Here is a 17260-nt window from a genome sequence, read left to right as displayed (position 1 = left end):
CTTCTTGTCGCTCAGGGTCGTTGGCCGTCCGGAATCGGGCTTTCTTTCGATGCTCTGATCGTTGTCCAATAGTGTCAAGATGTTGTAGATGCCAAAACCGACATACCCGGGGTCCACAAAGTGCCGCACGATGTCCGTTTTTGACGCGGCGGAGTACCGTTCTTTGAACGCGCACATTTCTGAACGGAGTAGCTTCACTTTTTTCGCCATCACAGTTAGAGTTTGACTGATAGGGCTGTCAATTTTTTTTTGCTAACTCATGGGTTACTATGATTGATGATGCATGAGTAGTTTCGTCAGTGCGATCGAAGGTAAACCCATGAAAAATCGGCAATTTTTGTCCATTTTTTTTTTACCGCAAACGTTATTCGACAAATGCAATTTTGCTATATAAATTTGTTAAAAACAGAGACAGTGATGGCCCAAACAGAATGGATACGTTGCGTTGCGTTGACGTCAATGTGACAGTGAATGTATGGGCTAACTGTCAAATTGCCGCAAACGCAGCCGCAACGTATCCATTGTGTTAAGGCCTTGAATGACAAATCTTACGATACTGCAAATGAAAATTCAAACAACCGGACGAGTTAAACAGTTTGTTTTGGAAAGTCTTCGAGTTTTACGCCGAGAGGGCTTTCTACGGAGTAGTTTCAAGCCGAAGTTTATTTTGAAGGTTGTATAATAAGGGAAATAATTTAAGCAGGCAAAATTCTGTCAATTTTTAAATGGCCAAAACTTCACGAAAAATGAATCAATTCTGACAAAACAGGTTTTATTTTACTGGAAAACTGTCCTAGTTTCCTAGTGTTACTTGAGAACTGGACATGACCAAGGTTCATTGGAAATGTTTCGGATTTCCGGAGTGTGTGCCAAAGTGTACATTTTTGCAACGCGTAGAACTTTTTATGATATTCTGTTTCACTTAGGTTTATATGTTGTCAATAAATAAGAATTTATTTCGGGTTCATTGGTAGCCAAAGATTGGAAATTCGCCAAGGAATCATCGAGGTATGAAGTTATTAAGTATGGGTGTTGATTTTGGCGGTTTTTTCCCTGTTGGGTACTAATTTTCTTTGAGCTTGCAGCACTCTAGCAGAATTCAATCGAACATTGTGGGTGTGTAGGTCATAGAGCAATTTATCTGGATTAACATTTAAATAGATCAGATTATTTTCACACGGATTTTCTCTAAAAGGTTATTTATGCAGATTTTCAAATTAACGTGGTTTTTACGCGAATTTTTAAATTAAAGCGGTTTATCAAGCGGATTTTTGAATTAACATGGTTTTTTCACGAGGCATGTATCCCCCGCGTAAGAAAACCTAACTGTATTTGAACCTTTTTCTTATGAATCAATATATCTTAGTAAAAATTATCTGAACTTTCCTTCAAAAATATAAAAAAATGAGTTTAAGATCCTACTCTGAAAAAAATATAATTTTAAGAACAAAAAAGGATTTTAGAAAATATCGGTGATCTCAGATTTTTTTGAATAAAGTGTTTTAGATAGACAATTTAGTTGCCTAAAACGTTCTATGCGTTGCAAAAATGTACACTTTGACACACACTCTTGAAATCCGAAACATTTTCGGTGTAGGTTGGTCACACCAAGTTCCCAAGTAATACTAATGTAATACTGTTTTTCAGTGAAATGAAACCAATTATCAAAATTGATTCCTTTTTCGTAAAGTTCTGGCCATTTAAAATCCGAGAGAATTCTATTTATCTCAATTATTTTGTCTACCTCCTGTATAAATCAGGATACTTTTTTGGCGCAACAATTTCGTTGATTTGGACTTTTAGTGGAACTAAAAATTGTTTGTTGGGTAACAGATACTTTAAACTTAAACAGTTCCAAGTTAAACTAAACAATTACCAATAGACTGCCGCTATGCATGTCCATCATATTATAAGAGTTGGCGAGCCAAAGAAAATGCATTTTCTTACAATTTCGTATCATTGCTTTTTATGAGATAGTGCAAATAGTTTGGATATTTTTTCAAAGTTCTCCAGTACTAAGTAGTTGAATTCAACTGTTCTTAGGAAACTAAAAACTATCAATACCTTTTTAGTTACCTATATTTCTCAGAAACTCAGTGACACCCGGGGCGAACCGCTACACCACCCCCAACAATGCTAAATCTTGTCGAATAGCAGCACCCAACAAATACCTAGCGGCAAAAGCAACTCCTGTGGTAGGGTAGGTGAGGTCTCCTTCTTTTGGGTCTCCTCCAGTAACCAGCCGCACTGACTTGTGCTCACCCTTATAATATCGATAATTATCGTTAACGTCAAAAAATTAACGATAATATCGATGACCAGCATTTATCGATATTGTCGATAAGTATCGATAAGTTTCCCATCACTAGTGCGTACTCGGGGTTAGTCAACCCGTGTATCTGTGTATGGACTGTTGCAAGTTGTTTTTTTTGCATGCTCTTGCGGCTGGCTGGTGGCTGGGTGATGAGAAATGCAAGTCATGCATATCAGGGCAGACGTTTGGTGGCAGCTTGTTTCTGGGAGTTCTATTGAAATTTTGCGCGCGACCTTGCGCTTGGCAAATCGGGTGTAAAGCTTTCACCTGCCTCTCGCTTGCGGTGTCTGATAATTAGCTACACTGATACAAACCAAAAATTATGTAGGAACGAAAAGAGCGAGTGAGCTCTTAAAAAGAACAAGTTCATCTTAGTGAGCGGAACCGCTCTGATCCGCTCACTATAGTGAACCATTTTTCCCACCTCTAGTTGTATGCAATTTTTATCAGAGTTTTGAGTTCGACCGTGATGGAGTGTGTTCGAAATTGTAACCAAAACTTAAATCATGGGAAGCGCAAGTTTAATAAGCGAAGTACGGTAGCATAATTATTACTTAAAGCTTATGAAATTTATTTTTTTACGTAAAAACAAACCAAAATATTTTTTAAAACGACAATTAATACAAAAACTGTTTGCGATGAATATTTTTTCGAGCAACGCGATACCTTTCAGTTATAACAATACTCATCGCAAAAAATGCTTTTTGTTTTTTGGTTCAAGTTGACAGTCAATGACAGCTCATTCTCGTTCATTTTGACACTCACACAGCTTCGTATCCGTTTCTCCCTCCCAGGTGTAAAGCATCTTTACACCAGAGACAAGTATTTCTTTATAAAACATCAATTAGGGTATCGGCTCTATTATCGTCAGGTCTTACCAATTATCGCCAGGGGGGTAAATGATGTCCAAGATCGTTAATTTCTTGCAGGATGGTTCTTCATAATGCAGAGTACCTCTCTGCAAAATAACAGTTCTCTATGACTGCATTAACCCCCCGGACGATAATAGGTAAAACCTGACGATAATAGAGTCGATACCCTTACTTACTTGACTTTTTTGGCTAACGGACCGTTCACCGGTCCAGGGCCGAACGAATTAGAGATGTCCAGCTTCTTCTGTCTTGGGCAGCCGTTCTCCAGTCTCCCCGTACACCAGCAGATCGTGCATCTTCTTCCATCGCGCACATCTACCGCGTGCGAGGCCTACCACGGAGTCGACGGCCTCTTCCTGGTTCTCTACTGAAGATAGTTTTGGCGGCTCTCTCGTCAGGCATCCTGGCTACATGTCCAGCCCACAGAAGCCTGCCCCGCTGTATTACCTTCACTATATCAGCATGTTTGTATACCTGGTACAACTCGTGATTCATGCGTCTGCGCCACACTCCGTCTTCCAGTTTACCGCCAAGTATCGATCGCAGAACTTTACGCTCAAAAACTCCGAGCACTCGTCGATCAGCTTCCTTCAGCGTCCATGCTTCATGTCCGTAAAGGGCCACCGGGAGTATCGGCGTCCTATACAGCGCTAGTTTTGTGCGAGTTTGCAAACTACGGGACCTTAGCTGGCTACGCAGTCCGTAGAAAGCCCTGTTCGCAGCTGCAACTCGTCGTTTCACTTCACGGCTCATATCGTTGTCACATGTCACAAGCGTACCAAGATAAACGAATTCGTCAACCACTTCAAATCGTTCCCAATCTATCTCCACCTCAGCACCAACACCACGAGGACTCCCACGCTCTCTGCTAGCTACCATGTACTTCGTTTTGGCAGAGTTAATGACAAGTCCCAATCTCGCTGCTTCTCTCTTAAAAGGTACGAAAGCCTCCTCCACGGCCTTACGGTTGATACCGATGATATCGACGTCGTCCGCAAAACCAAGAAGCATGTGAGATTTCGTGATGATCGTACCGTTTCTTTCGACGTTTGCTCTTCGTACTGCACCCTCAAGAGCGATGTCAAACAATAGGTTGGAGAGCGCATCCCCCTGCTTCAGTCCATCCAACGTTACGAAAGCGGCTGATGTCTCGCCAGCTATCCGCACGCACGATTTTGATCCCTCCAGTGTCATACGACTCAGCTTTATTAGTTTCGTAGGGAAACCGTGTTCCAGCATGATCTGCCACAGCTCGTTTCTTTTCACTGAGTCGATAAGTTGTACTCCCGGAACTTATCGAGGATCTGTCGCACGGTGAAAATTTGATCCGTCGTGGAACGCTCTTGTCGAAAACCAGCTTGGTATTCGCCAACAAAGGATTCCGTCAACGGTCTCAATCTGAGAAACAGGATACGGGAGAGCACTTTATATGCGGAGTTGAGCAACATTATTCCTCGATAGTTGCCACAATCCAATCGATGGCCCTTCTTATAGATAGGGCATATGAGGCCTTCCAGTCGTTCGGCATTTGTTCATCCACCCAGATCCTTAGTACAGTCGCCGTTCGATAACTGCAAGACTTTTAACTGCAACGTTTTTTAACTGCAAGACCGATAACTGCAACAACTTTGCAGTTATCGGACCGTAATCTGTCAAATGTGATGTCAAAGTCACATTTGACATTGAAGTGGCAGACCTCGCGGGGGGATTTTGAGTGCTTTCGAAAATGAAAATTGTTGAATCTCTAAAAACATTTCAAAAGGACTCTTCAATTTCTTTCGATTTCGTTTACTTGTTGTCTCTTCATTCTAGATGGGAGATTATAGATCTCCACTATTAATCAATGAAGCAAAATCACCATGTTATGTGGTTCACTTTTCGTAAGTATTAGAAGAGAAAAAAAATCCTTTGTGCAGTGTTTGGCTAGCTTTCACTACTCAGCGAGGCTGTGCATAGTAGATCACAAACAATACTTTGTGACCGAGCGTTATATAGACCATTTTACGAACTGACAGGTGTCACGGATCCTGCTGACATTGATGTTGCTTTTACTTGCGTTATTTCAGCGGTTCCGAGCTTTCTGTCAAAATTTCATTCATGAATTGAGTTCAGAAACGTCTCGTAAAATGGTCTATTGTAGTGATGAACTTTATCTTCGCCTACATGTTAGTTATGTAAAGTAGTTACTAAAACGCAATAAATTATGATGCGGAAATATGAATATCAAATTGATTAATAGAATAGCTTGTCTATTTTAGTTTTCTGCTATTTTTGCCACTATTTCATCAAAAAAATACATATCGACATCACTGAAAACAGAAATGGTAATGACGGACCCCCTCTAAATTTTGGCATGTGTCAAGTGTTGCAGTTATCGAACGGCATTCGATAACTGCAATGTAAACATGTTGCAGTTATCGAACGACGACTGTATTATCTGGTGGTTCGCGTAGTACAGCCGCTCGCTTCCCACTTTTAGAAGTTCGGCCGGGATACCGTCCTTCCCAGCGGCCTTGCCGTTTTTCAGCTCACTAATCGCCTTTTTCACCTCCTCCTGTGTTGGTGGCTCCACAGCTTGTTCGTCACTCATAATCGTCATCCTGTTCCTGCTCTGCTCAATCGGCTCCTCACCGTTCAATAGCGCCTGAAAATGCTCCTTCCACCTGGCTGCAACCGCCGGTTCATCAGTAAGCAGGTTGCCGTCCTTGTCATTACACATGACCGGCACCGGGAAATTCCTGCTTCTGACTCTGTTGACAGTTCTAAAGAATCTCCGCACGTCGTTTTGAGCATAGCTGTCCTCTGCGCTGGCGAGCACCTGCTCCTCGTACTCGCGCTTCTTCCGACGGTGGGTTCTATTTTCGGCAGCTCTTGCCACCCTGTACCTCTCTCTGTTCTGACGCGTAGCCGCAGTGAGCATGCGGCTCCTGGCACGGTTCTTCTCATCTGTCGCTCTCTGGCACTCGGCATCGAACCAGCCGTTAGGCTGTCTTCCACGCGTCGTACCTACCACCTCTCTCGCAGTCGTTTCGATGGCACCGTGAATACTGCTCCACAGCCCATTTATGTCTTCCACTTCTCCCTCCTGCTGTTCTGCGATCCGTTGATCCAGCTCTCTGGCGTATTCTGCTGCCACGCCATCAGCTTTCAAACGCTGAATGTTGGAACGCGTCGTCCTCTCTGTGCGAGATTTCAGCACGTTCGACACCGTGCGCGGATCTTACAAACGACGAGATAATGGTCAGAGTCAATGTTTGGTCCCCGAAAAGACCTAACATCAGTAACATCCGAAAAGTGCCGACCGTCAATCAGTACGTGATCGATCTGGGAGCAGGCTTCTCCATTTGGATGCCTCCAGGTGTGTTTCCGAATATTCAAACGTGGAAAATAGGAGCTACATATGGCCATTCCTCTGGCCGCGGCAAAGTTTATCAGCCTCAGGCCATTTTCATTGGTTGACGAGTGGAGGCTATGCCTTCCAATGACCGGACGGAAGAATTCCTCCCTCCCAACCTGTGCGTTTGCGTCTCCGATGACGACTTTTACGTCGTGTTTTGGACACTCGTCATAGATTCGCTCAAGTTTGTCATAGAACTCATCTTGAACTTCATCGGATTTGTCGTTTGTCGGTGCGTGGGTGTTGATTAAACTGTAGTTGAAGAATTTGCCCTTAATCCTCAACACGCATATACGGTCATCTACGGGCCTCCACCTGATGACTCTTGTTTTCTGATTTCCCAGCACTACGAAACCGACGCCCCGTCCCGCTGCTTTGCCGCCACTGTAGTAGATGTGGTACTTGAAAGAAGTGCGTGCAATAGAGTCTACTGCACGGAATTCCCTTTCTCCGGAATTTGGCCACCGAACCTCCTGAATCGCTGCGATTTCGACTCCCTGCCGCTGTAGTTCCCGAGCAAGCAAGCCAGCCCGCGCCGGTTCATTGAGAGATCGGACGTTCCAAGTACCCAATTTCCAATCGTTTACCTTAATCTTTTTCCGTGTTCGTAGCCTAGGTCTTTGCCAATTGATCCGTTCCGTATTTCTAAATTCGTTGTTCGTGGTTGATGAAAGGTTTCGGTATGCTACCTTATCAGGGTCGCGATACCTACATCCTGCTGATGGGGCAGCCATCTTAGGTGTAGCTGGCGGGATACAGCATTCCATAATTCAGCCGCCCGCTCCGGGTCAGACGCTGTTGTACGCCGCCCCTAATACGGGGATACAGCCGCGTGCGACCCGCTTCCCAGTCAGCATACGACCATAGTTTCCACCGGGGTTGGTTACCCGATCTCCGCTAAGGTTACTCGTATTCCGGTCGGCACCACGTGGAGGTTGGGATAGGAGTTGCTGGACAGAGGTGAATGGCCACATTAGGGTCTCAAGTTACACGTGTCCAGCCATTTGTCAACTAGAGTCGATACTCTTATTAAATTAAATTAATTAAATTCTTTGTTTGCTTTACAGGCTCAAGAGAGTCAACAGCGAAGGAAAATTAATTTTTGGTGATAATTTAATATAGTTAAATTTAAATTTTAAATTTTACAAACAAAGGTTACATTATATGCAATCATTTCCATGTAAAACTGTTTTCATTTTAAAATCGAATAAAAAATCATTCAAAGTTCGGTAAACATTCATTTGAGATTAAAAATCCGAACACTTTATGTCTATATGTCATAACACGAGAATTGAAAGTGTTTCCCTTTAAAAATGAGGTGTTGCACGATAAATAATTCTAATGGGTTTCGCATATGAATTCCATATGTTTTAACCAGCAGGGCGAATTCAAGTGCAAAACATTTTATAATGTCGTGTCGATTTCTATATAATAACACGAATATGAATTGTTCATCCAAAAAAATTAAATACAGGAAAAAAATCAATCAAATCAAATAAGTTTTGGTTTGTTTCAATAAAAAGTTGGGTTGTTTTCTGACCAATAAAATGAGCAGTTTATTTCAATAAAAGCATCCCATAAATTCAATAAATCGTCTGCTTGAAACAAATTTGATAAAATCAAACCTTTTGTTCAACCAATATTTTTTCTTAATTGTTTTCAAATTGACAGCTCGTTCTAGTTCTTTTTGACGCTCTCAGAGCTTTATATCCGTTTCTCAGTCCCAGGTGGGTGGTTTCCAGCTTTTTACGCACCATAATGGCGGTCGCTATAATGCGTGTTCGTAATATATGCGAACCTCTCTGCTTACGTCAGATTTGCGATTTCTGAAAACTTGGCAACACAAATGTTGCTAGATATATTTTTCTTTTGTAAATTGTATGAAGGCTTCAAACTGACGTAAGCAGAGTTGTCAAAAGGGTGGGTAATTTAATACGAACTTTGCATTATAGCGTCCGCCATTATGGCGCGTAAAAAGCTGGATTGAAAATAATTGCAAAATTCTGCGTTACGTAATATGCGAATGTTACTTGTAATCAGTCGCTTGGCGTCAAAGTTTTTTGAAGTTAGAAGGTATGATTTTAAGGTCATGATGTCACACCAAATTTTCATTGCTGGAAACCAGCAAAATTTTGCTGATTTTTGGTGTTCTGTGTTTCCAGCAATCTGTTCAGCAAAATGAAATTTGCTGATTATTCAGTAATACTCAATTGCATAAAAGTGACGTTTGCTGCATGTTCAGTACACGCTCACTCTGGATAACCCAAAACTGAGTCAACACCTAATCAGTTCCGCTAAAACCGTATGTACTCAAAATTGAATAGAAGTTGTTTCACTCAATTTTTGAGTACCACCGAATGTTATAAAAATTGAGTAAATATTACCCATATTATACCTGATGCGCGATGCGTAAAAGTTACTCATTTTCGACTCAAAAATGAGTACTTTCAATGAGGGAATTTCGGAAAAATTATTATTGACTCGATATTATTATATTTTGCCTTTTTAATGAATTTTATTTAAAAAAAGGCTTATTTCAAGAATTTACCTTCGTTCGCCGGGACACGGGAGATCTATGAATTTATTCACCGTGTATCCAACCAACGAGTCCTGGTGAAAAAGAAAAATTGGCATTAGTCAATTATTTCAAATTATGAATTACCTACCGATAACAACTAATTTCAAACATTTCTATTTCTTCCTTTTTTCAGACGGTTTGCTTGGTTTGCTTTTAATGGCAAAAAAAATTAACAAAAACAACACGTAAGCACCAGTTACCCAATTTTGAGGAAGTTTGCCGCCATGATCAAATTAATTCTACTGATTTTTTGACGTCTTCGAACAACTGAAAAAATGATTAAAATTCAACTCAGCCGCTGAGTAGCCCAGAGTGAGCGTGTAAAGCAAAATACAACTTGCAGGTTGTCATTTATGACGATTTGCTGTACATTCAGCAAAGCATAAATCAATTTGCTTGTTAACCAGTTAGTTCAAGGGAACCATGTTTCCCTCAGGCACCAGGTTCCATCCGCCTATCGGATCATAGCCGAATTACTGTTGAACTAGAGATGTATGATTATCATTTCAACTTTTAGGTTCATCTAGCCCAACAGTGACTTAGCTATGGTTCCATATCCGCTATCAGGAGCTTAGCGATGATCCTGTATCAACTGCACAGCGATTTGGCGCGTTTTACTAATGACAGCTTCACGTGATTTTTTTTTACATATCAATTCTTTCGCTGGATTCCAGCAAACATTCATTTACTGTTTTCTGTTCAGCAAATAGTTTTGCTGTATTTTTGCGAATCAAATCGGTTACTGGTTTTCAGTGAATTTATCAATGAAATACTGGTTTACAGCAAAAATAAAATTACTGAACGAAATTCAGTAAATTGTAGAACTGAATTACAGTAAACTTTTGAAAAAAAAATGCTGTGATTCAGTAAACAAGTGGTTTTCTGATACACTTTCAGCAATGTACTTTGCTAAACCATAAATAGAAATTTTGGTGTGTATGTATTGTAATTGGAGCAAAAAATAGTTTCCATAGAAAATTAAATGGCTTAGTGAAACTATTTCATTGATGTTAGTGAAATACTGTACTGTGGATCATACCTTTTAGCTTAGCTTAGCTTAGTTCTGACTGTACATATCAATGGTTGCTACTCCGTGATGGGTCCGAGCCACTCAAGATGCACAATGAATCAACTGAAAGAACGACTGGGAGTGGTAATTCCTTCTCACTGTGCATCATTCAATGACCCGATTTTTTATAGACCAATGACGGCGCCGGCCACGTCCTTACAGTCAGGTGGGGATATCGTCGGTTTCGTGCAACACCGGCACAACTTAAAAGTTTTCCATGTAGCAGTCAAATGATACCAAATATGATAAACTTTTATTTCACAAAGACTTGTTTCAAAATCCACAAAAAAACTGAGTTATAAGTCGATGTGTCTTTGAAAGTTTTTAACTTGCTCATAGATTTCTTGGAGACGATAAAGGTAATTTTAACGCCAACTTTTAAATCCCGTTTCTCTTGGAGCTCTGTACTTCGAGTTATGCCAGTACCGCACGAAGCCTTCAATAAGGAAGGAATGTTAGAATGTAGTCTTTGCTTTCTTAGAGACCGAGTATACCTCTGCATCCCTACAAAGACCACGGACGGGAGTTTTTGTTAGTGGGGTGGGTTTTTGATCAGGATTCACTTTGATAAGTGATATGACCATGATTTAATTGGATTAATGTAACAATATAGATATGATCATATACATATAGTGTGAGATTAATGAAGATGAATTGTAAAATACAATAAGCAGTAATATGGCATGTAAAGAAGATCTCGGTTGGCTGCCTTGCATAGCTGAAATATCCAAATTTTTAACGCAGAAAACGCAAAAGAAATATTAAAAAGAGATTCGAAAAACATGAAAATGATCCGTCATGTTGTGCTAAAATAAAATAGATGAACTTATATTAGACTAATTCATGACAATTCTATAGTAGTTATTGTGCTGCTTTCGGCGGCTGAAAATATTAATTGAAATAAGTTGTTACAACAACATTGCATCGCAACTATTCACCGTATAAAGTCATCTAAACATTGTAGATATGATCATGTATAATGTGAGATTGTTAAAAATAAATTATAAAATACAACATAAATACAACATGGCATGTGAAGAAAATCTCGGTTGACTGCCTTCCATAGCTGAAATTTTCAAATTTTTAAAGTGGAAAACGCGGAAAAATAATTAAAACGGATTCGAAAAACATATGAAAAGGGTCCGTTATATTGTGTTTCCAAAAAGAGCGATGGACTTTTTTGACTTTTTCATGACATATCAATAGTTGTTGTTGTTGTGCTCCTTTCAGTGGCTGAAAACATGAATTGAAATAGGTTATTACAAAAACACTGCCGCGCTTGCACAGACGTCTCGCTCTTTTCTACGACTATTCATCACGTAAAATCATCTAAACGATTTGTCACTCTCCAATTTTAACATGGGGCAAACACGGGCAAACAACAACCATGATGTCAAATATATTTGACCATTATGTCAGAAGGTCAAATATTTGACCATTAGACAAGGAGTGTACTACAGGCTTAAGTTATGAAATCAATTTGTTGCCAGAATAAATTACATCAACTATTCGTTTTTATATGCGGCTAGAAAATAATTTGTATTACAAATAATTTTTTTGAAGCTTTTATAATACTGAAAATATTCAACGATTTATATTACATTATTTAACAACTCTAAAGAACATAAATAAATTTCGCGATAAATATGATGAACTAATTCTAATTTCTAGAAAATATATACCTTATGTGATCAGGGCTATCACACACATATTTTTCACTGTGCGCTGTGAATGTTGACACATTTTGCATCGCAACATTGAATCATAGCAACTTTTGCTGTATAGCAAATCCAACATCAGATCAGATCGCGTAGTTAATATATTTTTATTTGGTTTGTGTAACTTTGCTGTTTTCTTGTGTATAAAAACATCTCTTTTAAATTTTCAACAAAGAAAAACAATTTCGATTTCGTTATTCGGATACAGTGATTCGAGTGCGCAGTTAGGTATGTTCCTATCAGAAGGTTGAATGATATGCAGAATTTAATATTCTAGAGCTTTCACTTGCAAAGTTTTGTACCATGTAGCGTTGAACGTCATATAAGCCTTATCAAAAAAAATCTTTGTTGTTACCCAATCTAAATTTTCAGCTAATAATTGCTCCAAATACTTTTACTATTTTACACTGTGCACAGTGAACATCATGGATGCGGAAAAGTCCAGTAGCAGCTCTTTTGAGGATCTCTCAAACCTCAATGAACAAGAACGAGCTGAAATGAACTCAGAACAACAGAAGGATCCGCCAGTCGAGCAGAAAAATGACACTATGGACATTTTGGGCAATGGATCTCTGTTAAAAAAGGTGCTGAAAGAGGGCCAGGGCGAACGTCCAGAAAGCCGTGATATTGCAGTTATTAACTTCACTGGACGCCTAGAGGATGGTACTCTGGTGGAACAGGAGCAAAATTATGTGGTTCAGATCGATGATGTCGAAGTGGTACAGGGTTTGGATATGGCTCTTAAGTTAATGAACGTTGGTGAACAAGCGGAGGTGGTAGTAGACGCAAGGTTTGCTTATGGTGAACAAGGGCTTAAGGATGAGGATCATCCCGAACGAAATGTTCCACCGAATGCAAAAATCATCTACACAGTGGAACTGCTGTCGACTAAGGAAGAGAATGACCTAGAGTGTAAGTCATATGCCGCACGAAAAGAGATTGGTAACAAAAAACGTCTAAGGGGAAATTTTTGGATGAAGCGACAGGAATATAATTTGGCTATCCAAAGCTACCGGCGAGCACTGGAGTACCTAGATGAAAGTGAAGGCGGCATTACCAATCCAACGTCTAGTGGAGATTTAGAAGTAGGCAATACCAATGAGACCAGGTTGTATTCTAGTACTTTGACGATTTTTTTGCACATTTCAGCCAACAAATGCGGAGTTGCAAGATCTTTTGGAAGACCGCATGAAAGTTTATAATAATTTGGCTCTTGCTCAACTCAAAATCGCAGCATATGACGCGGCATCAAAGTCTGTAGATCATGTACTGCAGTGTCAACCGAATAATGCAAAAGCATTATTTCGAAAAGGAAAGGTACAGAACAGTAAATAAGATTTGAAGATCTTTTTTTCCTTATTTGTTTTCTAATTTTTAGATTATGGATGCTAAAGGCGATACCAAAGCAGCAATTACCCTTCTACAGAAGGCCGCCACTATTGACGAGGACGACAAATTGATTCAATCCGTATGTTGATTCAAAATGTATGTTTGCCAAGATAAACTAAAAAATAGTTTTTTCTAGGAACTTTCAAAACTCATTCTCAAATCAAAAAGAGAAGCGCGCAATGAGAAAGACCTTTACCAAAAGATGCTTGGCCACGCACAGAAATTGGAGCAAAAATCGAAAGCAACACCTATAACCCAAAATCGTGAAGCATCTAAGGTAAAACATGCTGCAATATCTAGCACATAGTATCGTATTTTCCATTTGTATTAGAGTAAAAGCAATATTGCACAAATTTCGCGTTCGCTGACCTGAGCTCTTTTTATTTGCAGTTCAAACTGTGGGGCTATTTGATGGGATCTATCCTGATTGGTGTTGCCGGTGTAGCCATCTATCGATATAACAATAAATACTTCTAGGCGTCTGAGAGCTGAAGAACGTAATAATAACTAGAAAATAGAACAATTGGCGGTGGTTCATATAAACTGGTACTTTCGAGAAAAAGCTGTGCTGTTTAGAGAACGTTTTCTTTCGAGGCTAACAAGACCGAACAAAAGCAGCATTTTATCCCATTTGTCCCTATGCATCAAAGTAAATTGTTCGCACATGAATGTGTTTGAATATAATTTACTTATATAATCCCGGGTATAAACAGTTTTCCATTGTTCTAAAATTAGAGATGTTGAGGAAAGTGTGCAGAAGGTATGTGTAGGGAAAGCTGGTAGTCTTTTAAGCATTACACTCTCTTATACTATGAAGTAATAGGAAAATCATTAAATCAGATTCGAGGTGACAGCAAAAACCACAATCTTTATTTGGAGAATAGCAAACAGCGTGATTCAAACGGCATTTGTTTTAACTTTCACCACGCTCGCTTGAATTCGGGCGCAGCTATCTTTTTATATCTGACCTTGCTAATCAATGCGATTTTTATCTTATCTACAGCGATACAAAACCCGTCGGTTCTTTATTTGTACTGTTGACTACATATTTTCTATTATATTTAACGTTAGCAATATCTATAATGTAATCGTTCTCGGCAAACGTTTTTTGTCATTCCAACAGATCCAGGTTAAAAAGCGTTGTGTGTGTAGATTATTTGTATAAGAAAATAAATATGTATGCTTACACACGTGCTGTTTCTATTCAACTACTTTTAACCATCCTATCAATATTCTTCAATTGTAATTAAATAAATGTTTTATTTCCCAATGAGAAAACATTTATAATTCGTTGTGTGCTTAATACCCAGATGTGTTATCATTTCTTTTGTATGTACTTCTACAATCAAAACTAAGAAATTCTGATTTCAAATATTGATTTATTAGTAACATATAACAAGCGTGTTAAATAATTTCGTTTTTAATAGTGGTAAACGGATTAAAAAAACTTTTGTGCAGTCCAAAATACAATATTCGAAGGTTAGAAAAAAAATCAAGTACGGTATTTAGAGGTATAGTGAAGTTAGTAACGTAATAATACTTTTCATTCATCATGCTTGATTTGAATATCCGAACGGGCCTTCCATTCCTCGTTCAAATGAACTTTGCAACCAAGATCTCGCAATGCTGACTTGATGTCGTGGGCAATAGTCGGATGATCTGTCAATGCTTGATTGAGAACATCCTCTACGCCATGGGACAGGAATGCATCACATTGCTCTCGTGAACGAGAGACCATATTTCGTATCGACCAAGCGCCGTTTCGTTGAACAATCTTACTTTGTGGATGTATTTTCATAGTCTGCACAATGGTTTCGGCGATTCCAGTTTCGAAAAGAGCTTTACTATTGTTCTTGTCTCGCAGCACCAATGTGGCGACACACGCCAACGCATGTCGAGCAAACACTTCGTTGTCTTTATGGCGATTTAGTGCCGATTCAAGTAGCGGCGCAGCACCGTTTTGAATAATATGAATTTTTACGGTATCATTTCCTGCTAGAGCCTTTAGCAGTTTGCACGCTTCCCTGATCAGTTTGATTGAATCGCAATATTCAACCATTGCATCCATAATAAATTTAATACCACCGGCATCTTCTACAACCTGACAGAATTCGTTACGAACTGTTAGAGAAGCTATTGTTAAAAGCAGTTCACAAATGAGGTCTTGGTCTGATTTGTATTCTGGAATAGTAAAATATATACATAGAATCAATTTTATTCTAATAAAACAGTTCAATGCCGGAGACACGCTGATGTTGATTCAACTGAGTCTGTGTCTCTTAATTCCGTCAACTTTTTGATACTGCCAACCAGAATAAGGGTTCTGCATATATTAATGCACATGTTTTCAAATAAAATTCAACGGGGTGTCTCCGACTGCATATAAGGAGCTATGTCAAAAAACTTACTGAACAACAACTTGGTGATATCTGCAAGTGTCTCGGTAGCTAATGTTCTAGCGTGTTCATGAGCTTTTCCAAACTCAACCCGAATGTCATCATCTAGAATCAGATATCGGAAAAGCAAACAGACATTTTTGACAATTTCATTCGCATCGTGGTCTAGGAGCATTTTTAATTGCTTCAAACAGAGCTCATCATCCATAATCAAATGTCGGTTCATTTCATGAAGAATACACGTTTTTTGTAACCACCGAAGTAAATCACATACAATGGCTACATTGGTTTCAGTCATTAGAAGTCTAAAAGTCAAAGTAATCAAGCTAACAGTAAGATATGTAAAATTAATTATACCTGGTGATAACTTGCAATGATTTTGGATTGAATATATCCGGTTGCTTATGAATGATTGCGTTCGCTGTCTGTACAAGTAGACCTAGCAGTTCTTTGTTCGCTACCTCATTTTCGAGTTGGTTCACAGCTAATTCGTACGCTCCTAAATTGGATGCCAGTACTCGATGAGGAACACCCTGCAAGTAAAGTAAAGCAAGTAATGTATATCGAGCCCCCCATTTACCTCTTACCAATTTACTTTCGGCTATAACTGTCGCCAGATGGGTACGAACCGCATCCTCATGGGATTCATATTCTGCCAGATTGCTTTTCAGATATTCTATGCTTTCGTTCAACAGTGGAACTCCCGATTCCGGGTTAAGATTGAGATCCTTGATAATGTTAGCCAAATTAATCCCTTGCGCTTCAAATTGTTTAATAGTTTCCTCGCGAGCTTCTTCCACTGTCATGGAGAATTCAACAACGTTTTCTTTGAGAACCTCATCGAATGTTTCCTGAGTAATAACTTTCGCCATTCTGTCGCTCTGGTTATAATTTATCACTGAACAAAATCTTGATTGTTTACAGTTTTCAATAAAAATACTGAGTTTTTAAATAAATGGTCAATTTATGATGTTATTTATAATCCACCTTCAGCCAAAAAATGATTTTATAAATGTATAACTCGAATTCCAAAATTAGAAACTTGTTTAGCCAACGTTAATAATCACAATAGGGATGATAAAGTTATCGATATTAATTTCATATCGTGCGTACGACAATATCGATATCAACTTATTCACACTGAGCGAATATATCTTAAGGTACGTTTAGACTATTAGACATGTCGGTCTGATTTTGACTACGGCAGAAATCGGTAGTCTGCTCAAACCCGTTTGTATGGCGGTGTTCACACTGCTTGCACAAGTCGAGAGGAAGAACTGCCAAATGAATGTCATTTTTCCTCGATTTGAATATTTGCCAGGACACAAAAAACGAAAATGATGTTTGTTATGGAAAGCCAAAACAAAAAACTTAAAAAAATTCAAAGGTTGCTATGTTCTTGGAGTCGAACGAAAAATAGAAACGTTCCTATTCCCTTCGACAAATCGAACGGCATGTCGAATCACAATATCGAATAGGTGTAAACGTAAACCAACATTGCATTCGATATATTTTCGAGCAATCAGC

At 39.2% G+C, this 17260-nt stretch overlaps 2 protein-coding genes across 3 annotated transcripts; one reads left to right on the top strand and one right to left on the bottom strand.

The window, feature by feature from the left end:
- Positions 1-11960: 11960 nt before the first annotated feature.
- LOC129723851 (peptidyl-prolyl cis-trans isomerase FKBP8) lies at positions 11961-14525 on the top strand. 2 transcript variants are annotated; one of them, XM_055678310.1, is made up of 6 exons: positions 11961-12176; positions 12366-13033; positions 13098-13265; positions 13327-13416; positions 13474-13614; positions 13728-14525. In XM_055678310.1, the coding sequence occupies exons 2-6, from the start codon at positions 12374-12376 to the stop codon at positions 13812-13814; spliced, it is 1146 nt and encodes a 381-aa protein (XP_055534285.1). In that variant the 5' UTR covers positions 11961-12176; positions 12366-12373; the 3' UTR covers positions 13815-14525. The 2 variants fall into 2 exon arrangements, with proteins under 2 accessions (XP_055534285.1, XP_055534286.1); XM_055678311.1 differs by having other exon boundaries at positions 12321-13033.
- A 171-nt stretch (positions 14526-14696) lies between these two features.
- On the bottom strand, positions 14697-16814 carry LOC129723850 (armadillo repeat-containing protein 6 homolog). The gene is made up of 4 exons (XM_055678309.1): positions 16321-16814; positions 16091-16266; positions 15746-16038; positions 14697-15518 (listed from the first exon to the last, which is right to left on the bottom strand). Exons 1-4 carry the CDS (start codon positions 16603-16605, stop codon positions 14881-14883), a joined length of 1392 nt encoding a protein of 463 aa, XP_055534284.1. The 5' UTR covers positions 16606-16814; the 3' UTR covers positions 14697-14880.
- Positions 16815-17260: the final 446 nt, after the last annotated feature.

Source organism: Wyeomyia smithii, chromosome 2, assembly GCF_029784165.1.
Source record: "Wyeomyia smithii strain HCP4-BCI-WySm-NY-G18 chromosome 2, ASM2978416v1, whole genome shotgun sequence".
Lineage (NCBI taxonomy): Eukaryota > Metazoa > Arthropoda > Insecta > Diptera > Culicidae > Wyeomyia > Wyeomyia smithii.
Note: the sequence above shows the minus strand (reverse complement) of the source record. Positions and strands in the feature narration are given on the sequence as shown.